At 41.1% G+C, this 25004-nt stretch overlaps 1 protein-coding gene across 1 annotated transcript; it reads left to right on the top strand.

Moving 5' to 3' along the window:
• Positions 1 to 9455: 9455 nt before the first annotated feature.
• Positions 9456 to 21339, top strand: CPOX (coproporphyrinogen oxidase; the record flags this gene model as incomplete). The annotated part of the gene is made up of 7 exons (XM_081085730.1): positions 9456 to 9978; positions 11815 to 11958; positions 12222 to 12332; positions 13677 to 13818; positions 14650 to 14868; positions 18229 to 18333; positions 20003 to 21339. The coding sequence occupies 7 exons, from the start codon at positions 9456 to 9458 to the stop codon at positions 20088 to 20090; spliced, it is 1332 nt and encodes a 443-aa protein (XP_080941856.1). The 3' UTR covers positions 20091 to 21339.
• Between the last annotated feature and the right edge of the window lie 3665 nt (positions 21340 to 25004).

The following is a 25004-nucleotide window of genomic DNA, read 5'->3' as shown; positions in this document are numbered from 1 at the left end:
ATGAAGCAGTTTTGTTTCTTTAAAAAAAAATAAAGAATATGCCAAGTCCCTGGCAATCATTGGTTTCAAAAGTACTGAGATATAATAAAAGTATAAATCTACACATTTTAATTAAAACAAATATCAAATTCTCTGTTCTATGAATTATTGACCTGATGACAAAAGAACTGTATTTGAGAAAAGTATTTTCATTAATAATTTGTTAACATATGATACTTCTGTCGAATATTTTGCATCATATTTATTGTACTTTTATGAGATCTGATCTGCACCAACAAATTGACAGTGGCAATAAAAATTGACCACAAAAGTTTGAACAACCAGGACAACTGAAACATATGCCCGTATTAGGGTTGAAGAAGATGTAATGATGAAGTCCACCCAGTACTTGACCATAAAGAAACTTTACGTAACAGGAAGGTCTGGAGGCCCTTTTCTCTGGGGAGCTCTGTAGGAAGGGGCTGGTGGTGTGAAGGTGCTGGGACTGCCTCTGATGCTGAAAAATTCCTGAAAAGGAGGCATCTCTAAGTAGTGGCAGCATGGAAAACAGGCTCTGGATGATGTAGCTTGTAAGGGAAAGGGAGAGGTATTTATGGTATTCGGCAGATTGGAAACCACAGTGTAGGAGATAAGGTTCTACAAAAGACAAACTGAGAGCTCACAGAAGAAGAAGGAATGGAAGATGGAACTGGCGGATTTCTGTTTAAACCTGGCCAACCAGGAGGTGCTGGACCTGAGGATGATGGCCTGGAGCATGCTCAGGAGGCAGGTGTTGCAGATGGAGAGGCCCCTCATCACCTTGTTCATGTAGAAAAGTACCTAACATTTGAAGACGTTCTGAAAGTTCAGTGACTCACAGAGGTTTGGAGACACAAGAACGATATGGTGAGGAGCACCTTCTGTGAACCAGGGCCCAGAGAGAGGGTCAGGTCAGGTGGATGGCCTTAGGCCTGAGATCCAGGAGTGGAGGAGAAGTAGGGATGTGTGAGCTGAGAGTCTAATCCCAACTTGGAACAAAAAGCAATTTTTAATGGTAACATAAGTAGAAAGTGAGCATCTTAGAGGGAAAGAAAAGGAAACATTTCATATTTTAGAAAAAATAGACCTCCCAACAGCGTTATTTATTCACATAATAAAATTAACATTGCCATCATCATTTTAATTTTACCTATCTATTCTTGATTAACTCTATCTCATAAAATTTTAATAGTACACACTTGCATGAGTTTAGACACCAAAAAACTCATATACTAGTATATCAAACACCATTCACAGTTATCCCTACATCGGGTACAATGATCTATACTTTTTATAACCTGGGCTTACTCTTTAGGCAGCACTTCTTTGCTTTCTGTATTCCTTCATTTCTTATTCACAACCCAGTATAGCATTGTGCATATAAAAATAAATCATCAGTATTTGTACAAATGAACTAAGCATATTTTATGCTAATAGAAAAAGAATCAACAAAGAGATTTCGGGGGGATGGGGGGAGTTCTGTTTAATCTCTCCCACATCATGTCTCTTCGATATTTTTCTTTTTTCTTCCACGCTGCACATTTAAGTGCCCTTGTAATTACTTGTCCATCCTTATAATTTGGGATAATCTCTCTATTGTAGAATCAGCAGATTACTAACCTTGATTCCATCTTCACCTTAATTCCCCTTTTTTCATTTTACCCAATGTGTCAGTGATCTGGGGTATGAGATGTGGACATTTTTCGCAAACTGTAGCTCCTAAAAATGACTCTGGCTCTCTCCTACTTTAGTTTCAATACCAAGGACCCCCTTATGTAAAATCTCTTCATTTCAGAAGGGGATTGTTAAAGCCCTCAATTTTCAAGAGGAGAAACAAATTTAAAAAATACACATTTAGTTATATGTATGGAATCTCTTATATTGAGAAAATTTGAAAATATAGTAAACAAAATATAAAATTTGATGAATAGCAAATAATCCTGTGTACAATCAAGATATTTGCAATTTGTACTTTCGTCCTCTAGCTATGCCTATATTTTCTCCTCAATAGTCCCCTACAGGCTGAATCTTCATTACATACAATTCTAGTAAGAGTATGGAAGATTATAGCTTTCAAAAGGAATACAGTTTTTGTGACTGAATTAAAGATCGCTGTACATAAACTTAATGTATCCTAGGGATATTATAAATCATCTACTTTCAATCAGCTGTAGGAAATGGCAATAGCAGGTATTATGACTTGATATGAAAATTGATATATGCATAAATATACCTCATATGAATTCAAATGCAGAAGGAATAAGAATACATCAGTAGTTAATATTTCTGTGTATTCAAGGATAAACAAGTCTTAATGTCTGAAGTATATTAAAAGTAGAGATAGTAAAATAATCCCTTTATAAAAGCCCTCTTGTTAGTTTTTAGGAGGGACTGTCTTCTGGGGGTGTCTTGTTAAGCCACCTCTTGGAGCCAGGTGTTCTGTACTTAGTCACTGAAATGTTGGAGGAGGGAGAAGAGGAAGGGTGAAGGGAAGGGTTCTTTGATAATATCTCCATACCTAGAAGAAAGTTTTAGGTTATAACTATAGGTCTATATGGATTTTTTTTAAGTTCCTGTGTTTATTGTGGACAAGGTTCTTTATTTTGCAACACTGGAACTTTTTAGATGTCCTGAGGTGACGATGTCTAATAAAAAGTAGAGCTAGTGAATTAACCAATTTGTAAGTATCTTTTTGTTATAATTGTTAGGAGGAAAAAAAAGCATCTTGGACATGGAGTTGTTGAACCATCTCAAAAATGGACATCAGAACGTGTTCATGTGCAGAGTGTGTGCATATTCACATTGTGGTGATAACCACTGATGTGCAAGCATCTCTTTAGGCTGTGCTATAGGAATATGTTGTTAAGTAGTTCAGTCAAAACGTGCCTCCTTGCTAATATTTTAAAGTTTAAACCATAATTCTCTTAAAAGCATTATACTTTGTGTACTCTTGCTTTGGGTCTCATTCTTAATGGAACATTAAGGGAACGCAGTATTTTCATTGTAACTTTATGAATATCTTTTATCTAGAGGTCTGTTGCTATTTTTGTCCTTTATGAAATTTTTGTCATCAAGAAAGGCAGGATTACATTTTCTTTGAGGTTGAGTTGGTGTGGGGTATTCTTGGTTATCAAAATACTCATAGCTTTGCCCAGCTGGCGTGGCTCAGTGGTTGAGTGTTGACCTATGAACCAGGAGGTCATAGTTCAATTCCCGGTCAGGGCAAATGCCCAGGTTGCAGGGTCAATCCCCAGTAGGGAGCGCGCAGGAGGCAGCCGATCCATGATTCTCTCTCATCATTGATGTTTCTATCTCTCTCTCCCTCCCCCTTCCTTTCTGAAATCAATTTTAAAAATTCTTTAAAAAAATATTTTAAAAATACTCATAGCTTTGAGACTTTGAAATGGTAACCATTCATGATGTGTGAGAAAGCATGATACATAACTGTACCATCTTAATTACACAAAAATGGAAGCTTAGTTGTGTAGATCACTTAGAAGAACACGTAAGACTGTAAACTGCTTGTGATTAAGGATGGCTTTGTTCTTTGTGTTTTTCAGTTTCCTATATATTCACGTTAACTTTTAAAAAATAAATGTTACTTTAAAAGCCAAAAAGAATTTTAAAAAAAGAATACATCAGTTTTTTAGACTGCATCATTTCTCTGGAGACATAATCACAACTGCCAAAAACTTGTACCTAACTTCAATAATGGCCACTTCTATTACTTCAATGGACAAATATTAATTTGTAATCCTTAATTTAAATGCATGCTTCAATGAAAAAGCAGAAATAATACTTTTTAATATTCCCCTCACCCACAAAAAGACAACCTGGCCATTTTCTAACCAAAGGAAAAGTGTGATTTCTTAAAAGAGACGTTAGTGTCTTAATTATATGCAATTATACTATAATTATTTTTCTTAAAATGAGAGCAGATCATTGCATAGACTTTTCTACATTGCCTTTAAACACATTCATCATCATCATCATCTCACCACCACCACCACTACCACTACCACCACCACTACCACTACCACCACCAATAGACACAGAACTTCTAAACAATACGTTTCTTGCTCAGCATCCCTGGACTGCTGGGAACACGAAGCTGGGTATTGGGTGTGAAAATGGATTGATTTCACCTGGTCTCTATTGACCATATGTTTATCTGCAGAGATATTTACCCTTTGCCAGTGCTATAAAATTTATTATCTAAAAACACAAAAAATGTTCCGTAACCATCTAGAGATAAATAAAGAATGCGTTTTGAAAAGTTCCTGTGTATTTAACTTGTAAAGACCTTTAAAGTATGTCTAAGGGAAACTAATTCTAAAAATCTCATAACTAAAGGCAAACTATGGTGTTGAATATGGGTATCTATTTATTCTCCATGTTTATTCTTATCTTGAAGTTAACTACCATATTAATGAAAGTTGATCATACTAATTTAGGAATAAAAAGAAGGGGAGGGAAGAAATAAAATATAATTGAGCCAAGAAATTAGAGAGAATTCTTTTTAAAAAGTGAAATTTAACATCTTTCAAATTCTTATGAATTTACCATGATCTATCAGAGATCTATGCCAGAAGAGAAGCTAATAGTTTTAAAATAATTGCTATGTATCATGCACTGTGCTAAACAGCTGACATCTTGTTTCCTCTTATTCATTTAAAAACAGTTGAGAAAACTTTCTTCTTATCTGTACTCTACAGGTAAAGTTCAGTAAGATACCTCAAGAGTAGAAGTTGCTAAACACAATAATGAACTGAGTCAGGACAGTAGACATTTTCTAGAACAAATAAGTTTTGAGTTGATTTGGAGCGCAGAAAAAAAAAATTAAGGAAGGTTGGAGCTGGATAAAGTTTCTCCTGTGAATCAGGAAATTGCCAAGTAATGTTTGTCTAAACTATTGATCTGCACAGTTGGTGTCCAGAGGTTGAAAAGCTCCTGTGTGTTTAACTTGTAAAGACCTTTACTTTAAAGGATATTTGATTATGCCGAGGATGGTGATTAATAGCTGGGAGTGATGAAGGTCTCCCCCTCAATGCAGTGCTGTGATTCAAAGCTTCCTATGATGTCTCTACACAGATAGCCACCTTGCTACATTGAATAGATTCCCAGCCAGAGACTTCAAAATTGCAAAGTTTGCATCCATTTCTATTGAAATCTATCTCTGGATCTAAGTGAAACACTCTTCTCACCCTTCACACATTCCAATTTGTCTTGTTCTTTTTTGACTCATTGATCCAACTCCAAAGAAACCATTAGGAAAACTCTTTCCCAACTCCATTCTCTACCATGAACTTGAATTGTAGCCTTTAATTTTATTTCTATGAATCCTCCTATTGGATTTACACTCTACTCAAATAATTATTAACTATTGGACACATATTTGTCACCTGTAAAATGGAAGAATTGTTTTAATTCATATCTTTCAGACTTTGCTCCCCTAGATCCTAGGGGTTCATAGGATTAATTCACATGATAGGGTGTTGGAGGCATGACAAACAGCAGAGGCATTCCTCAGCCAGAGACTTCTTGAATGGGGGCAGCTCTGCTTTCTGTTCACATATTAATTGGACTTCTTCACATGATTTCCTTAGAAGTGATCTGATGCTAGAACAAATTTGAAAACCATTGGATCAGGTTCTTTCTATCTCAAATAGTCTAAGGTATTAGTACACTATGATTCTTCAACCTTAACTACTCTCACAGAGGAAAGGACTGTTTTACATTTTGCTGTGTTTAGAGACTTAGAAACAGACAGGTTTCTAGGAGACTAATCTGTGGGTAATACACGTGCACTCATAGGAACTGATTCTGACAGAGAGGATTTGGGTGATAAATTCCTTTCTCATGAAATCATTCACAATCACTCCTCAGGTACTAGAGAAAAAACTCATGTAACTATTTTCCTTGGCACTATTGACCCTGCTAATTTGATGTGCAGAGCAGTGTTGGTTAATTCTGTTCAGAACCAAAGAGTAACATATAAACTTAGCTCTCCCTTCCTCCCCGACCACCCCACTCCCGTAGCAGCTCCTCCCATTCTGGCTGAGTACATGATAGAGCAGAACTGACATTTACACTATCTCTTAGGTCACAACTCAAAGTTGCCAGGGTTCCTCGAAATCTACCCCAACATCTAGAGGATGGTCACCAGACGAGAAGTAGAATGTGCCCCTTCTCAGCTTTTGGTGCTGTGGAGAGCAGTCCAGTTTTCCCTTGGTGACTGCATAGCTCACAGGGTCCTCCTGGCAGGACCTGCTGCCTCAACACCTAGAGAGCATGCCTGCTGGGTACCATATACTATGCGCTGTGTATAAATCAGGGTGGATGGGGGGGGGGGGCAGAGTGTTTTATTATAAACTTGATTCTATTTTGAGCTCCTTCGAAGAAAGAATGTCAAAGGTTCAAATTGTTATTAGAGTCACTAATGTGAAAAATTGTACTCCTTAGGATGGTAAAGGAGCAGCATTGTATTACCTGAGCTCCCCTATCCATCTGCTTCCAGCCTCACCCCTCATATTCCATCCCCTGCTTACAGAGTGATCTATCTCAAGTGTAAATGTGAACATGCCATCTACTGACAAATCAGGCTTAAATACAAGTATCCCTTTTGTGGACATTTGAACTCCCAGGGAGTGTGATTTAAATTCACACTATCCAGGCTGTTAAGGTATTTCTTAAGAATAACATTATAAGGTGAAGGTAGGGAGAGTGCTGGAAGTCAGGGGAGGAAATGAGAGAGGCTCTTTGCCTAGAGGCTAAGGATGGAGAGGGATGGGAATCTGGAAACTAGTACCCAACTGGCTCAGGATGAGCCTGTCTGACTGGACAAGCATTCAACATGGCCTGTGCCTGCTTACCTTTTAGTACCTTTCTGGGTAGCCTCAGAATCAGAGCAATAAAAAAGGGGGTTCTTTAAAATGGGCCAGAGATGGCCTGGCTGGGTAGCTCAGTTGGTTAGAGTATCATAATAATACAACAAGGTTGCAGGTTCCATCCCTTGTCAGGGCACATTCAAGAAGCAACCAATGAATGCATAAATAAGTGGAACAAAATCTATGTTTCTCTCTTTCCTTCTCTCCCTTCTCTCTCTCTAAAATCAATTTAAAAAATTTTTTTTTCATATGTGCCAGAGAGGTTTCTTCTTGATGAGATGCATGTTATCACTAGGCCCAGTCAAACCTCACCACAGACATCTAGAGCAGGCAAACAACACTCCTTAGAATGATATTTCTTATCTTTCCTTCCCCCATCCCGCAACTCAGCCTTCCAGGAAGCCACACTATGGCAAAAAAACAAAAACAAAAACAAAAAACTTCCCCAAAGTAGTTTATTCACTTCTCAATCCAAGCCATTACCTTTAGTTGACCTGCTAAAGAGTCAGATGTGCTCACCCACATACATCAAGTCCCATGTGAGAGTTGCCAGACACAGTTGTAGATGGGTAAACTATGCCACCTTGAACCATTGGTCTGGGCATAGCCATGAAAGTTCCATCACTGCATCTAGCCACTAAGAACAACCTGGAGAAACTACCACCAGAGGTTTAAATTATCTGCTACTAGAAATTAAAATCATCCTGGGGACATAAGGGACACATTAGCCCGCGACAATCATTCTTACACTCCTATGTCCAGACAACATGGAACTGTGATATGGTAATAGGAACAAAAAAATCTGTCCATCAAGTCTATGTTAGCTGCTTTTCTCATTTTTAAAAGTATGTGTATGTATGTGTTTAGGGTGGGAGGTTGAGAAAATGTGAATATTTGTCCTGCTTTGTTTACAGGAGTTGTTGGGAGTACTAACCCTGAGAAATAGTTGGCAGCATCCTACAACTGTTGGATGATGAAAAATATTTTAAATCTCCTATTCCTTGATCACCCAAACACACCAGGTCATGAATTTTATGTGGGTCTAGTAAAACAGTCACTTTGCTTTTCCTGTCTCTAAAATAATCAAGTGGGCACTGTAGGAGCAAGGCCTGGAAAGACTTTAATCATAGAATTATTGGCCATGTTAGGAAAGGCAACTGGTGTTAGACCCCTTGGGGGTCAGACCTGACCTGGGTTCAGGCACCTCGGTACTTGAGTTCTGGCAAGGAAAAAATTCATAGCCAAGAGTCAAAATATAAGAGAACCTTTATTTAGAAAATCACAGAAGTAAAAGTAATTCGTAGAAGAACTGGGCATAGTTAATGGTGTAAGGGCCCTTGGAGCTTGGAAGTGAGGAAGGTAAAGGTGAGATGCCTGGGTGGAAGTGGAGGGGGAAATATGAGGGGAGACATGGGCATACTCTGGGAGGAAGAGCCAGCTGGGTCTCCATCCTAAGAATGGATATTTGTAGGGGCCATCCCAGGGGAAGTGTGGAGATTTTTAGGGGTGGTCCCAGGGGAAGATTTCAATAGAATATTCTACGCCTTTTCAGACCAGGCCTGAATGACTGGTCTGAGCCTGGGCAGGGGGTCATTATCTAATGCAACTGGTCCTGAGGTCAGTCATAGGTTGTCACTTGTCTGGTTTAGCTGCTTTCTGGGTGTGGAGTTATTTCTAGGGAGAAAAGAAGTGGGGGTGGGGGGGGGGAGGTACAACACCCATGACCAGCAATATAGCAATATGCAAGGGGATGAAAGGTTACCCAGGAGGAGTGAGGTCCCACCCTACAATTGTCCTTTGCCAGGCACCTGGGGCTTTCCTGGTATCCTTCTACACCTGGCCAACCCTTCTTGCTCTGCTCCTGTCTAACTGCCTACCACAGGACTGTGATATTCAGTGATCCCAGCAAGTATTTTCCGAGTATTTCTTGGGAGCCTTTCACTAGCTTTTCCCCACTTCCTTTAGAAACTTGCCCTAAGGCAAGGAGTTTCCCAAGGTTCCACCCAGTCCTACAAACTCCACAAGCTCTATAGGACTAGAACCAGGCAGGAAGGGGCCCTGTATAGATAATGGAGCTAGGGTTTGCAACCCTGTTTGAAAATGTAGGTCAGGGGTCGTTTAGGGAGAGAGGGTCTCTGGCCTTATTTTTGCCTGACTCACTCCTGGTGTCTGGCCCAATTCCTCTTCCCCCTCTGGTTGACGGAACAGCATACTAGGGCTGTACCTACTTTACAGGAACGCCTCTTTTCGCTCTGCCTATGCTCCCACTGTGCTCGGGCACCCAGCTCTCCTCCCCTCCTACACTCCCTTCTGGAGAAAGTTGTCGCCTTATCTCCTGGCCTCACCCTTGCAGGCGGCATAGGAGCCTGGACTACAGCTCCCAGAATCCCTCGCGGCCCACCCGCAGCCTGGGAGGCAGGCGGGGTAGTTGCTTTTCTTCGCCAAAAGTTCCCGGTGCCCTCCCAGCCGGGTTGGTCGGCTCGGGATTCCCGCGGGGCTTCGGGGCCGATCGCGGGGACGCGGCACTGCCCGGGGGGACAGCGCGGGAGCATGGCCTTCCCCCTGGGCCGGCTGAGCGCGGGCCCCTGCTGGCGCGCGGCGTGGGGCGGCTGCGCGGAGCTCCGTGCCGGGTCCTGGCGCGGGCGGGCCGGATGCCTCTGCCGGCCCCCTGGCACCGCCGGCGCGGGGCAGAGCCGCGGGCTGGGGCTCGGGGCGACGGCGGGGGGCGGCCCCCGGCGTGGGACCGGGCTGGCCGCGGCGCTGGCGGGGCTGGCGGGGCTCGCCGCCGCCGCCTTTGGGCACGTGGCGCGGGCGGAGATGGTGCCCAAGAGCTCGGGGGCGCGGAGCCCCTCGCCGGGGAGCCCGGGGGAGGAGGAGGACGAGCTGGCCCGCCGCTGCAGGGGCTTCATGGCCTCGCCCGTGACCGACCTGCGCGAGCTGCGAAGGAGGCCGGGCGACATGAAGACCAAGATGGAGCTGCTGATCCTGGAGACGCAGGCGCAGGTGTGCCAGGCCCTGGCCCAGGTGGATGGGGGCGCCGGCTTCTCCGTGGACCGGTGGGAGAGGAAGGAAGGTGAGGAGGTCGGCGCCGAACGGGAGGTGAAGCTGGGCAGAGGGGGTCGGGCTTTAGTTTGCGGCCGTGAAATGACTCGGACGAGGGTGTGAGAGTAGGAAAGGGGACCTGCCAGATAAAAAGGGACGCCGTTGCAAAGATTGGCACCGAAAGGGCCTTCAGCCCTCTTCTTGGAGGCGTGGAACCAGGTGTGCTGTCACGCTAGCACTCGGCATTTCAAAATCTTTGCAATCTTTGAATGGCGTTTTTCGCAGAGGTCTTAGGGTTATTTTAGCCAACAAGCGTGGATGTCCAAATTTGTCATTGCACATAGATTTCCCCATATTTCATCTCTTTTTCTTGGTGTGTTTATACCTTCCCCTTCTTTGGAAATGGAAAGAGAAACTTGGCTCCTCTTTGCTACGTGCCAGCCAGGCTCCTCCAGCTAAGGGTGTCATTGTGTGGTGTCACTCACCCAAGTTGCACAAGAACTATTTGATTGGTTTGTCAGTAGTTCTACAAAATGCACCAGGCTTGAACCCCCCCTCCCCCAACACCCTCCCCCCCCCCCCCCCCCCCCCCCACACACACACCTTGATCATAAACTTAAAGGATTTCTGGCTTTCCTACAGCAACTTCTTATCCGCTGGTTTGGGGCTGTGATCCTGCCTCATTTATATTAAGTGAAGTTAAACCTGGTTTTCATAGTGTTTTCCATCTTGTAATGTTTTCAAGCGAAAGCCATTGAACCAGGACACAAAACCTCAAGTACTGAACTAGCTGAGTGACCTTCTTGAAGGTACTTAACTTTTACTGTCTGATACATAGAAAGCAGGAAACAAATGTGTTCCTGGAGAAGGTGTTTTACATTTCCGTGCCTCATTTTTCTTGTTTGTAATATACAGTTGTACTGGGTCATCCTATGTCCTAGCCAGCTCAAAGAATCTTAGAAATAAAGCAAGCTGAACATGCATCTTTATGACAGCTACTCTTGTAGTAACTCTAGTGTTTTAAAAAACAAACAGACCGGCTACTAATAGTAAAGCTCATATACGTAAATGTACTGGGTCTCACTCAATTTAGAGTTCCAAATCCCCAAGTGATCCAATATCTACTGTTCTTCAGTTGCCTGTAAACAAAACGAAAAGACAAACACTAAGAAAAAAACAATTGAAACAATATGGAGCTCTTAAATTCAGTAATAACGAAAGTTTTCAAATATATCCATTCCTGTTTTTAACCTTAGTTTTCTCTCGTATGTCATAACCAAAGCAGTTGTATTTGAAAGGAAAATGTTCCGGTGATTTATTTTATTTCACTTTATTTATTTGTTTTTTTTGTTAATCCTCACCCAAGGTTATTTCTCCCATTGATTTTTCGAGAGTGGAAGTGAGGGGCGGGGGGGAGAGAGAGAGAAACATGGATGTGAGAGAGACACATCGATTGGTTGCCTCCCCCATGTGCCCCTGGGTCAGGGATGGAGCCTGCAACAAAGCTAAATGCCCTTGACCGGAATCCAACCGGAGACCCTTCAGTCCGTAGCCCAATGCTCTAACCACCAAGCAACCGGCCAGTGCCCAGTGGTTTGTTTTAGATGACGGCATAAAAATGTAGAAGAAATATTCAATTATGTGATTTGAAGAGATAATATTTGCCTACTATCAGTAGCAAATGTCATAAAGCTAAGCTAATTATCTAATTTTATTGCACCTGGAAATTATAAATATACAGATATTGAAAATAGAGGAGGAGAATAAGTCCCAGTCCCATCACCTCATTCAAGGGTGTGTGTTTTTTTAATTTTGTGCTTTATTTTCTGTTTTTCATTCTTTGCTCATTTTACATTTCTATAAACAGGAGGTGGGGGCATCAGCTGTGTACTTCAAGATGGGCATGTTTTTGAAAAGGCTGGGGTGAGCATTTCTGTCGTTCATGGACATCTTTCTGAGGAAGCAGCAAAGCAAATGAGAAATAGAGGAAAAAATCTGAAGAGTAAAGATGGTAAGCCAGTCTCAATTGCCTTTAGTAGTTGCTGCAAGCTGTTCTTCCCCACAGGTTTTATTTGAAAAATAAATATTGCTTCTGTAAAAAGCCATTTGGGTGCATATGTCCCATAAGCATGTTCACAATTACTTTTTTTAAAATTATATTTTAAAAAACAAATTAAAAAGCAGCTTTTGAAAACTGATCCAGAAACCATGTTGGAGGTACTTTGTATCAAGCCAAGTGATTGAGAGCAGCTCACTGTGTGTTTTACTTTCCAGGTAAATTGTCATTTTCTGCTATGGGTGTGAGCTCCGTTATCCACCCCAAGAATCCTCATGCTCCTACCATCCATTTCAACTACAGATACTTTGAAGTAGAAGAAGCCGATGGTATGTATGTCTGGAGCTGTGGAAAATACTACTGTGCCAAATGTGTATTTTAAAGCAGGTTAGAGGACATAACATCTAACAGTGAGAGAGAATAAATACAATTTTAACTAGATTTCTCAGGAGGCATATGATGGCTTATTCCTTAGCAAGTGCAATGGATTATGCACTGGACATGAAAACGGGACTGGCTCAATTCTGATTGCTCCATATTTCCTCCTATACAGAAGGAACAATTGAATGAACCTGAACTTAAAGTGCACACAGGGTTCTTTGCAAATATAAACCCACCCAAAGGAAAACCTTGTGTGCAAGATTAAGTTGAAATTGAGAACTTGCTTTTGGAAAATATCTTCCACATGCATAACTTTGCTGGTCACCAGTGCACTGTAGGATGGGATGCACTTGATCCTGCCTCATTATGCACGTGTAATTCCAGCCTAGGAATCCCGTTAGCTGAGTCAGCTCTTACACCTGTCAGAGCGCCTGTGCAGTGCCACGCTACTCCTCTTGATGTCTCTGTAGGTGATGGCATTTAAAGTCAATGTATTTAACTTTGCATTTTGAAGTTGCTTATGTTTAAAAAATTGGCAACTGGTACTGACAACCTATAGACCTAACTAAGCACATGAAATAGTTATTCTCAAACTATTTGAGTTGTCCCCCTCAGCAAGTATATTTACCCTTTCTGGGGGGAAGGGGAGATGGTATTTAATATAGGCAGCATAAGAATCTCCTGTTCTTTTGTGTGTGTTTTGTTTTGTTTTTAAATAAGCTATAGATGCCTGGGACAGATATTTGCTTTTATTTACTTATTTTTTTTAAATTGTGACCAACAGAGGCATTTTAAGCTTCTCATGTGATTTTAATAGGTAGCCAGAGTTAAAATCCACTGCCTGGTCCACCTGTGGTGTTTGAGCATTCCCTGCCCTGTGTGTCATTTCCCTGCCTAGTTCTACTCTCACTTTTTAGTTTCTTACTTCTTTCCTGCCCAGGCCTTACAGGCCATTTAGAGCTAATTTCAGTTGGTTTGATTTATTTATTTCTTTATTTATTTTTTGAGAGAGAGAGAGGAAGGTGGGGGGTGGAGAGACATTGATTTGTTGTTCCATGTATTTATATGTCCATTGATTGATTCCTGTATGTGCCCTGACTGGGGATCGAACCCACAATCTTGGCATATCAAGATGACACAACCCAGCCAGGGCCCAGTTCAGTGTTTTTGATTGTCACCCGTTTCATGCTTAATAAAGTTAGCTGATAAATTAAGTTTGCTAATACAGTGAGTAACGTGATGCATCTCAAAGTCCAGAGTCCAAGTCACATTTACATGTCTTGATTTGGTAGGTAACAAGCATTGGTGGTTTGGTGGGGGAAGTGACCTTACTCCCACGTACTTGAACCAAGAGGATGCCGTCCATTTTCACAGAACTCTAAAGGAGGCTTGTGACCGGCACGGCCCAGATCTCTACCCTAAATTTAAAAAATGGTAGGTCATGATACCTAACGTGTATTCTGTTCCTCACTAAATACCTTTTTTTAGCTGATGAAGGTTGAACTACTTCATTGCCCCCTAGAATTGGGATACCAGTTTTAAGTGGTTTTCATAAGTTATTGACTTAGGAATATTTGAATGTCTGCAATAAAAACTGGGTAGCAGTATATTCTTTGATTCCAAATGATTTCGAATGTAAACTCTAAGGTGATTTATGTTTGCAAATCCAAGGCTTTTTAATCCTCTGGTGGGAAATTAAATTTTCATCCCAGGTGAGAATTGTCTCTCTATTGCCATGGCGATATATGAGGGCATAGGAAGGGCTGGAGAACTGTTAGGGACAGATGGAAATGTACCAGAGATTTGTGGCAAGGAGAAAGGTGGAATTGGACACTTTGTGAAAGAAACACTAAAGAAAAAACAAACAGACAAGAGTTGTGAGGAGACCCAGGATGTTTGGTAGATATGTAATGGGATCTAAGTATAAGTTGCTTCTGAGGCAGCGACGCCACTCGTTTCAAGATATACAGTATTAAACCTGGGCTGTTTGTTTCTCTTTCACTAAAGGTCTTAAGAGTCTATATGCTTTAGATAGACATGTATTAAATTGCCTACTCTGCAGATAAAAGTAAAAGCAAATTCTGCATGGGTGCTAACTGCAGGAGATCCATCTAAAGCCTTTTTTTCATTTTCATAGTTGGACAAAGAGTGAGGACACTGCGGGCCTTAGTCAAGGATGGTGCTCCGAGTGGAAACACTCACATTGACGTTCATGCCTTTGTTGTTTCCCTCTGATCCCTGACTTGGCGTTGCTCTGTTTCCCAGGTGTGACGATTACTTCTATATCGCCCATCGTGGGGAGCGCCGGGGCATCGGGGGTATCTTTTTTGATGACCTTGACTCTCCATCCAAGGAGGAGGTGTTTCAGTTTGTGCAGAGCTGTGCCCAGGCTGTCGTTCCTGCTTATATTCCCCTCGTGAAGAAGCACCGCGATGACTCATTCACCCCTCAGGAGAAGCTGTGGCAGCAGCTCCGGAGGGGACGGTGAGTGACTGAAAGGAGAATCAACCGGCTGGTTATGTAACTGGGGAGAGGGGTGGAGCAGCTGTAGTAACCGTGGGTGGTGTGCTATATGGGGCAGATACTTCTTCAGAGTTGTATTAGTACTCACCCTAATTTCTTTTCATAACCAGATGAATAGTAAATGAATAAAACAACGTTGTATGATATAGTATTTTAGAAAGAGCAAAGTGCATTTCATTAGTCTACCTAAGGGATTCGTAGTAGGCATGTAGTAAGTACTTGATGAATTTAATTCAGCCTATTTCTTTTACTTAGGTTTCAAGCAGTACCCTCCAGCCTTATGCCAACATAATGTGTACCATTTAATGTTTTTGCTGCGTTGTAAATTTGGAATCACACCTTTTTTCATTCGTCATTAAGGTTTCTTGGACGTTGTTTTAATGAAAATAATCATTTTAGAAATTATTTACACTTAATGACAATATTTACTAATTATGGAGTCATTACTATGTGCCAACCCATATATGAGGCAGTTTGCATCTATTTTTCTCCACAAACTTGTGATTTTGGTGTAATCATTATCATTTTATAGATGATAAAACTAATTCTCAGAAAGGCCAGTTCCTTGTCCAAGATTACACAGCTGGTCAATAAAGATCCCAGATGTGGAGCCAGGTTATCATGGCTTCGAAACTTGCAGCCTTTCCCATTCATGAAGGAAGCGGTTGAAGCAGGTTTGTGTTTCTTACCATGATACTCACCTTAGCACCCTGCTCTGTGCATTCATTGAGCTCGGTCAGCACATTTGGGTGATCATCCTGAGATTATCTTCATCTGGGGGCGGGGGAGTATACTTGTGACTCAGCTCCAAAGAATCCACTATTCTGGCTCGCAGGAGTTTCTTATTGCCATCTTAATTGCATATATACTCCTGGTCCATGGCTGTAAAATGGATTTTCTCACTTGTGTTCATTCTGTATCAAGCATATGAAGTTTTGGGCACTTAAGGAGGTAACACTAGTGCCCAGAAAAGATCACCTTAAATAACATTCCAGGTCTAAAGATGTATGTCTGTGTTTATCCTTCTTTATGACCACCTGTGCTGTCTGGTCTCTGTTGATAAACATGGGAAAGTGAGAGTTGATTAACTTTTCTTCTTAGAAATTGCTTACACAATGCATCTGTTTTGGGACATGTTTTTGTTTTCCTATGATCTCTCAAATACGCCTTTACTTCTTTCTTTTTTCACTTGACACTTATGTGTCCCTATGACTAGTCTCTGTGCTGACTACAAAGGTGAGCATAGCATGGACCTGTAAAAACAACTCACAGTTCAGTGGGGAAGGTATACCTAAGAGGATAATTTAAAAAGAAAAAGAAAAATGCATGGAAAGTACATGGTCTAGTTTTGTGTAAGATTTGATATGCAGACACTCATGTGTTTTGAGTTAGAAGTGGGGGGTGTTAGATGAATTTTCTGAGGTGTGGTGGGTGACTCTTCTGCAAGGAGAGCCTCCTTCTACCACCCTTATCTCTGGGCTTCAGGTGGCAGTAAACTCTGGGGCGAAAGATAACCCTAGCTCTTCTGCGGTTATCAGCATGTCTTCACTTGCTTACAATGCATTTACAGCCCTATCTATCTCCTACAGGGGTCACTCCTCCCCACCTCCGCCCAGAATGAGTTTCCCCTGCAGTGAGACTGCTTCCCTTTTGACTGTACAGTCTTATTTGCAAACTCATTTAGTCTCTTGTCCTCAGTTACTACTATTCTCTCATCAGACCTTAAACTTCAAGTCTTAGAGTCTTTCTCCCCCCGCCCCCCCCCCCCCCTCAGGAGAACAGAAACTAACCATCTTTAACTTACTGCTGTTTTGTTGTATTTTGAGAAAGGGAAACAGGATAAGATTCAGGCATCAGTTAGATTGAAGGAATGGTTCAAGTCCATAATTCCCAGGCACCTCAGAGAAGAGTAATGTATAGAAAGAATCAGAAAGAACAGATGTAAGCGGAGGCTGGTGGGAGTCAGAGAGGCTAATGTAGGGATAGGGACATCATTCACTCAAGAAAGGAAACAGTAGGGGATCCTCCAAAAAGCTCATTTAGGGAGCTCCTTACACAGTTTTTGACAAAGACATCAATACAAATTAGAGAACCAGTCATTCCTTACATAATGTTTCAGAAAGGTAATATCAGGCAGGGGTGGAAAAGGGCTGGGAGACTGAAATTCTTAGGAAGAAGTTAAGAAGATTCACTTAAATTACATTTTGAAACAGGCATAAGGTATTAAATAGTTATTAGTATGCAAAATGGAATCAATAATAAATGGTGAGGACTAGAAAGGGATTCATGGATATAATTTATTTTAATTTTTCTCAGAACCTTTGGCAAGTTTGCACACACAAAAGCACATTCTAAAAATTGAACTACTCCAGGATTCTAGAAGAAATTTTCTTCTATGTGTGATTAAAGAGAGTAACAAATGGATAAAAAGGAATATGAGTAAGTTTAGACTAAGAGAGTAGTTTCTGACAAGTTGAGAAATGATCTGAAAGGGGTACTATTTATTGACATTTTCAGATTTATGGATCATTCTAAATTATTTTGGGTAGTAGAACTTATTTTTTTAAATTGGGGAGAAGAGACCCTTTTACAAAGGATCCCATGATGTTAAAGGCAATTATATTTTTAAGCTAGACAGAGTTTACATCTTACTCTGGCCGTTAATGGAAAACTAATGTACTAAACCAAGTTTTCATTGATGCTAAGGGTATTTTTCTAAGCAAATAAAATTGAGCACTGCAACTCAACCACTGCCTTTTATTATGATTGCCATGAATCCGCAGGAAGACTAATTTATATCACGGTTTGTTAATGCTATTATCTAACTCAATAAAAGGGAATATCGAGAATATATGAGTAAATGTTAATAGATTGCTGTTACCTGCATTTGGCCTTTTAATTACAGGTTTGCTGCCCTATCTTAGTACTTGTGAGGTATAGGCAGTGAAATGAAGTCGTTGGCTCTTAACCATCTCAGACTGTGGGGGAGGCCCAGAAGGAGTCATGCCATTTCTTTTTCATGATTGTTGTGCCTTCAGGTTCTCAGCCTTGTGTTCATTCTTTTTATTTCTTAGAAAACAACCTCCTTGTTTTATAACGGCTCTGTGTTGGGGCTGAATCTATGTCCTATTGTTTGTTGGATAGAATACCCTTTTATTTATGTCTGTCCAGATGGAGAAAACTCAACTGACTGTAGACTTGTGTCAGTTCCAGCTGATTGGGAGGGTGGGCAGGAAGAAGTCCCCCCTTTAAGTATTCATCATGGGCTAAGAAAGATTTTACTCAGCTGACCCTTAATGTTGTTTGATGTCCGTATGTCAGGTATGTGGAATTTAACCTGCTGTATGATCGGGGTACAAAGTTTGGCCTCTTCACTCCGGGATCCAGGATCGAAAGCATCTTGATGTCTTTACCTCTGACTGCTCGGTAAGAATAACTTGTCATAATAATTATCCCCCTACCCCGAGCCCTCAGCCCCCACCAAACATGAACGTTAACACTACAGATCTCTTACCCAGAGACGTCACTGGTTTTGACTTTGCTGCTTTTATTAAGAAATCAGAGTCAAATCATTAAGGAAAATCAAATTGGATATTTTGAGGGGTATCAGGGTGAGTGATACAGCTTTGTGTGTGAGAGCAGGGAAAGGATAGAGGGAGGAGGAGGACGGGGGTGATGATGTCCAAGGGCCGGATTATCCTTGCATGGGTAGTTTTCCAGGAAGAACATATCAACTTCTAAAACTTAATTTTATTAAAAATGATTGCACGTATGAGGAAATGTCTTACTCTCCCGTAGGAAGTATTAAGCTTGTTTGAAAGTACGAGGTGCACAGCATTCTCTCTGTGTTTTCCATGCTGCTGTGGTGAGCTAGCTTCCTAGAGTTGAATTGAGCCTGTGTGGGGAATTTTACAGACGGATATATTCACATTGCTGCTATTAGGTTAATAGAGATCTACAACCGACTTCGTTGCTTTTAAGAAAATGAGAATGATGTGTGTCAACACTGAAATAGAAAAGATCAAAAAGAAAACAAAGTTACCATTGTTTGTTTTACAAGAGTTAGAATCTTTTTTCTCCATGAATTTAAATGTCTGGATAAGAATTCAACTACTGGATGCCATTGACAGTCTGCCTTGCTGTTCTGATCTAGCCTTGTGAGAGCAGTACCCTCTGGTTGTCATGCCTTCACAAAGGCATTGGCTCTGTCATTGTCTAACTATTGTTTAGGGATCTTCTGTCCTTGGTTAGAAGATCGCGCACATCACTGTTAGGTATTCCTGCCACTGGAGAGATGAGAAGTGAGTGAAAAGTAAACATGACCATTAGGCCTCTGGTGGTCAGCCTGATCGCTCTGGCCCTAAGTATAATGCATATTCCAAGCGGATGTGGGCGGATTAGAAATCACCGCCTTGCTCACTTGAGTAGCATTAACACAACAGGTCACTTTTAGCTTCTTATAATCTATGCAGGGGGTCTGTAAACTTAAGACTGCAGGATAAATCCAAGTCCACCAAAAGGTGTGCTTTTGTACAGACCTTGAGCTAAGAAAGGATTTTACATTTTTAAAAGGATTTATTAAAAGCAAAAAATATGAAAGAGACCATATGTGGCCCCACAAAGCCTAAAGTATTTGTTATGTGGCCCTTTATATTATCTGATGTATTATTTACTTTAATTTGATACTCATGTTTTTTCTGAGAGAATCTATTTAAAAAGGCATGCCAATATTGTTGCCATAAATAGAAAGTAACACAAAATAAATGTGAAAGTATGAAGCTAAAAATAGTTTGCCCATGGGTCATCTCAGGTTAGAACTTTACAAAACCCTAATTTATAGTAAAAGTGTATTTTCCTTCTGGGATATTAGCCAAAGTGTGCTCAGGAATTAAGAAACTTTATTTCTTTAGCAACAAGTATTTTTAAAAAGCCTGGTGGGTGAAAGGCATATTAGGCACAGTGGAGACAAAGAGGTATGAGACATTTTTTACTGTTTTAGAACTTTATTTTTCATTTATCTTAAGTAAACAGGTATAAGTGTTGTTTATTATTTTTTTATTATTACATTTTTTGCTTCTGTTTTGGGTGTACACAGATGGGAGTACATGCACTCACCCTCAGCGAACTCCAAAGAAGCAGAAATTCTGGAAGTTCTTCGCCATCCAAGGGATTGGGTGCATTGACAGAGGCGAAGCAGCCGCCCTGGGACCTGGGGACACAGAACGTGTGCCCCCACTTCGCTGGCCGGCACCGTTGCCACCCTGTGGCAGTTAGTCACCTATGTCTTGAGCCCCAGTCTTCACTGGAGCCTGCCTCCCTGGCACCATAGGTTTCCGTTGGATGCTGTCAGTGATGGGTGAGAAGGTGACCACAAGTCCATTCGTTGATATAAATCTCATTTATACTTTTAGAATCATTTTATATGACTAGTTTACAAAATATGACATTGGGTTTCCTGTATTGAGTTAAGGGAATCTAAATAGTATAGTTTGTATCAGGAGAACTTCTCATGTTATTTTTATTTCTTATATTTCTTTAAAATTGTAGTTTCTGCCACAAAAATCTGTTGTGGGATAAATTTATTTTCATTAATTCAATGAGATTGAGTTTATCAGTAATTTTTGAAAGCAACTTGAAATGAAGGTAAAAGTTTTGCTTTGTCGTTACTGAAGTTTCTTTAGTCATAATATATGTATGTCTGTATCTTGCTGTAGAAATCGTAATATTGTAAAATGCTCATTTTTATATAATGATAGATATTTAGGAACACTTGAAATTTTCTTAGTCTCTACATGTGTTACAATTCAGTGATTACCTGTGGTTGTTAACTCTCCATCACTGTTATTTCAAAAAGGGACATCTAGGTTGTAATTTCTTTTTTTGGAGAACTAGAATTTGTTATCTGCACTTTTGAATGTGAAAGCTTATAACCATACATTCTGATATTTAGAATTTTCTATTCCAGACAGTTCTATATGGAAATTTAAACTAAAAAAAAAAATCCTGGGGATGTTATGAATATAGGAAATGTTTCTCGTTTCGTGAGAAACATTTTCCTTCTTTAATTAAAGTAAGCATAAATGTTATGAGTGTGAGAAGCATGTAGGCATTTTATGAATGTTTTTTCTTGTAAGATGGACTAGTTGAAATTGTTCTCTTTAAATGAGAGATTCTGTAACTCATATTTGCTTTTAAGATAAGTTCACAAAATTCTTAAAATGGCTTCTTTGTTCACATAATAATATGAATGTGTTTTTTTAATTCATAATATATTGAAGTTTGTAAGGAATATTATCTTCCTACACACTATTAAGCATTATCTTGGAACATGTTGAATGTATGTGACTGTGTGTGACTCTTTAGGGCTGGAAAATGTATGAAACCTTTAATTGTCCTACAACGGATCTACTGATTAAATTTTAATATGGAATATGGTTTACAAATGTCTGTATTTTTCACTTTTTTTTCAGGATAATATACACAGAGAAGACAAATATTTCTTAGTTCTAACACCATAGTTCCTCACCTAAATATTTGAACCTCCCTAAATATGACTTTTGCACTCAAATTCTCATAGCAGCTTTATTCACAATAGCCAGGAATAGAAATAACACAAATGCCCTTCAGCAGGTGAGTGGATAAAGAAATTGTGTTATAGCCATATATTAAACTACTACTTAGTAATGAGAAGGCATGGCTTGATAAATGCAACAACATGGATGAATATTTAAAAAGCATAATGCCAAGTGAAAGAAGCCAGACACAAAGAGCACTCACTGTATAACTACATTGAAATTTTCTTAATCTCTACGTGTTACAATTCAGTGATTACCTGTGGTTGTTAATTCTCCATCACTAAAAAAGTCAAAACTCTAACAACAGAAAGCAGATCAGTGGTTGCTAGGGGCTGGGGTTGGGGATGGAGCTGGGAAATGGATTGTGAAAGGGAACAAATGAATATTTTGAGGTGATGGAAATGTTCCATGTATTGATTGTGACAGTGGTTACCAAATTGTATACACTTATCAAAACTTACTGAACTTCACACTGAAAATCATAGAATTTTATTGTGTATATAATTTATACTTCAACAAAGCTGATTAAATTTAAAGACCCCTAATATAGGCATGTTCAAATAAACCTCAGTTTACCTTTTACAATGAAAAGTCCTTATATAGATCTGCTAGCATTTTTACTTGTGTTGAGGACTGTTGGTGTCTGGGCATTGGACTAAGGTAAAATTTCAAAAGTTTTCTGTGCATATCAGTTTTCCATACCCTTTGATGTATTTCTCTTACAGATGAGATGGGGGGAAACATAATTGCATAACTACTGGAAAAAAAGATCATTCTGCTGTTACTCAAAGTAAATTTCTCTTTCAAGTTTGTATTGATGTCTATCCTGAATCTACTAGAGGCCCAGGTTTTCCCCCAAATGGCCTGAGCACCTGAGTGCTGCTCTTTCATATGTCTGTTAGTGGTCAGAAGGGATGGAAATTTTGGGGGAGGATGTACATGCTTTGGAACAAATTTCTAATCACTACTTTCTATCAGTATGCTCCGCCTTCCCACCCATTGAACTCAATGTTTGAATTAGAAAACTGCATGCTAACGAGCACCAGATTAGAAGGTCAAGAAATGTGTTTTCTTATGACTGCTTATCCTTCCATGTGTCTTTTATTGTTACATTCAAGGCTGGAGCCCTAACCGGTTTAGCTCAGTGGATAGAGCGTCGGCCTGTGGACTCAAGGGTCCTGGGTTCGATTCCGGCCAAGGGCATGTACCTTGGTTGCGGGCACACACCCAGTAGGGAGTGTGCAGGAGGCAGCTGATCGATGTTTCTCTCTCATCGATGTTTCTAACTCTCTATCCCTCTCCCTTCCTCTCTGTGAAAAATCAATAAAATATATATTTAAAAAAAAAAAAAAAAAAGGCTGGAATCATCTGCAGGTTTTTTAGTCACACATCAGTGCCCGGGCTAGACCACTCGAAGGCTGACTCAGCTTAGACTCAAATTTCACCGGGTGAGGTATGCATGGTTGCCTTCTGATCCAACCCCAGAGGTTAGGTAGTGTCACTCTCCACATTCCACTAGTTAAGTGAGTCACTAAGCCAGCTCCACATTCAAGGGGAAAGGACTAGGCCTTACTTAACTCAATGGCAGGAGTGTCAAGGAATTTGTTGTCATCTTGGAAACCAACACAAAGCCTTTCACACCCAAAACCACAGAAGCGACTGGCCTCTTTCCCTCCCTCGTTGTCCTAATAAGATCCTGTTGATTCTACCTTTGAAATGCTTCTTGGTTTCCTTCCTCTGTTCACTGCCACCACTATTGTATTATCCCTGCCACAAGTATTAATTAAATTTGCGCCTTCCCAAAGAAACACATAAAATTTCAATTATGTGTCACAATTGTCACAATTAAGTTGGTGAAGCATAAACATTTACAAATGTCTTGAATAAATCCTGAATTTAGTATTGTTATCAGAAACCAAAGCATAGGTCATACAATATAAAACCTTATAGACCTATTTCTGCAGGTGGTTTAATAGCAGGTACACATTAGCATAGGCTAGCAGAGCAAGATAATTGAATTGCATTCCATCTTCCAATCAATGTTCTTTGTTTTGATTCTAAAAGTTAACTCATTCATCAGTATTTTAAAGAATCCTTCACCAATTAATTCCCATTCATCAAAACATGTTTGAACATAAAACTTGGCATAATCTAATGCATCATGGTTTCAGTGAGTTTAATGAGTTTCAGGGAGTTGACACAAATACAGTCATTTGGTTTTGTAGTCATTTACAGTTGCAACATTGGCTCTGTCATGGACTCATTTACTTATGAAATGGTTGGGGAGGTATCAAAGTTTACAAATAAGATTGTACCAGTTGAATGCCTCTATTAACAGCAAGTGAATAATCCTATCCTATCTAATAAAAGACAAAAAGGGCAATTAACCATACCTCCGCTACGCTTCCCATTGGCTAATCAGCAAGATATGCAAATTAACTGCCAACAAAGATGGCGGCTGGCAGCCACGCAGCTGAAGCGAACATGAGGCTTGGTTGCTCCAGTGATGGAGGAAGCCAAGGTTCCCCGCCTGCCGTGGCCCGACTCTGAGCTCTGAAAGCAACAGCTCCAAAAGCAACAAAGTTTCAATTATAGAAGCTAAACAAAGCCCAGATACCTGCTTTCAGCCAGCTGCGGCCTCAGAGTTGGAGCGAGCAGGATGGCAACAAAGTTTCAATTATAGAAGCCAAACAAACTCCAGCCAGATACCTGCTTTCAGCCAGCTGTGGCCTCAGAGCTGGGAGCGCCAGTGAAGGCAACAGAGTTTCAATTATAGAAGGTAAATAAATCCCAGAATAAAAAAATTTTTTTTAAAAAAAGGAGAGGCTGGGAGCTTCGGTCGCAGGCCAGCCTGAAAATGGCCCTCAGCCCTTCACCCAGACTGGCCAGGCACCCCAGTGGGGACCCCCACCCTGAAGGGGGTGTGGCCAGCCTGAAAACGGCCCTCAGTCCCTCATCCAGACTGGCCAGGCACCCAAGCGGGACCCCCACCCTGAAGGGGGTGTAACCAGCTGCAGACAGCCATCAGCCCCTCACCCAGGCTGGCCAGGCACCCAAGCGGGACCCCCACCCTGTTCCGGGACACCTTTCAGGGCAAACCAGCCGGCCCCCACCCATTCACCAGGCCTCTATCCTATATAATAAAAGGGTAATATGCAAACTGACCCTAACAGCAGAAAGACTGGGAATGACTGGTCACTATGACACACACTGACCACCAGGGGGCAGACGCTCAATGCAGGAGCTGCCCCCTGGTGGTCAGTGCGCTCCCACATGGGGGAGCTCTGCTCAGTCACAAGCCAGGCTGACGGCTGCCAGTACAGCAGTGGTGGTGGTGGGAGCCTCTCCTGCCTCCTCAGCAGCACTAAGGATGTCCGACTGCAGCTTAGGTCTGCTCCCCGCTGGCAAGTGGACATCCCCGAGGGCTGCCGGGCTGCCAGAGGGATGTCTGATTGCCAGCTTAGACCCAATCCCCCAGGGAGCAGGCCTAAGCCAGCAGGTGGTTATCCCCTGAGGGGTCCC

The sequence above is a fragment of the Myotis nattereri genome (genome assembly GCF_964212035.1).
Source record: "Myotis nattereri genome assembly, chromosome: 3".
Taxonomy (NCBI): Eukaryota; Metazoa; Chordata; class Mammalia; order Chiroptera; family Vespertilionidae; genus Myotis; species Myotis nattereri.
Note: the sequence above shows the minus strand (reverse complement) of the source record. Positions and strands in the feature narration are given on the sequence as shown.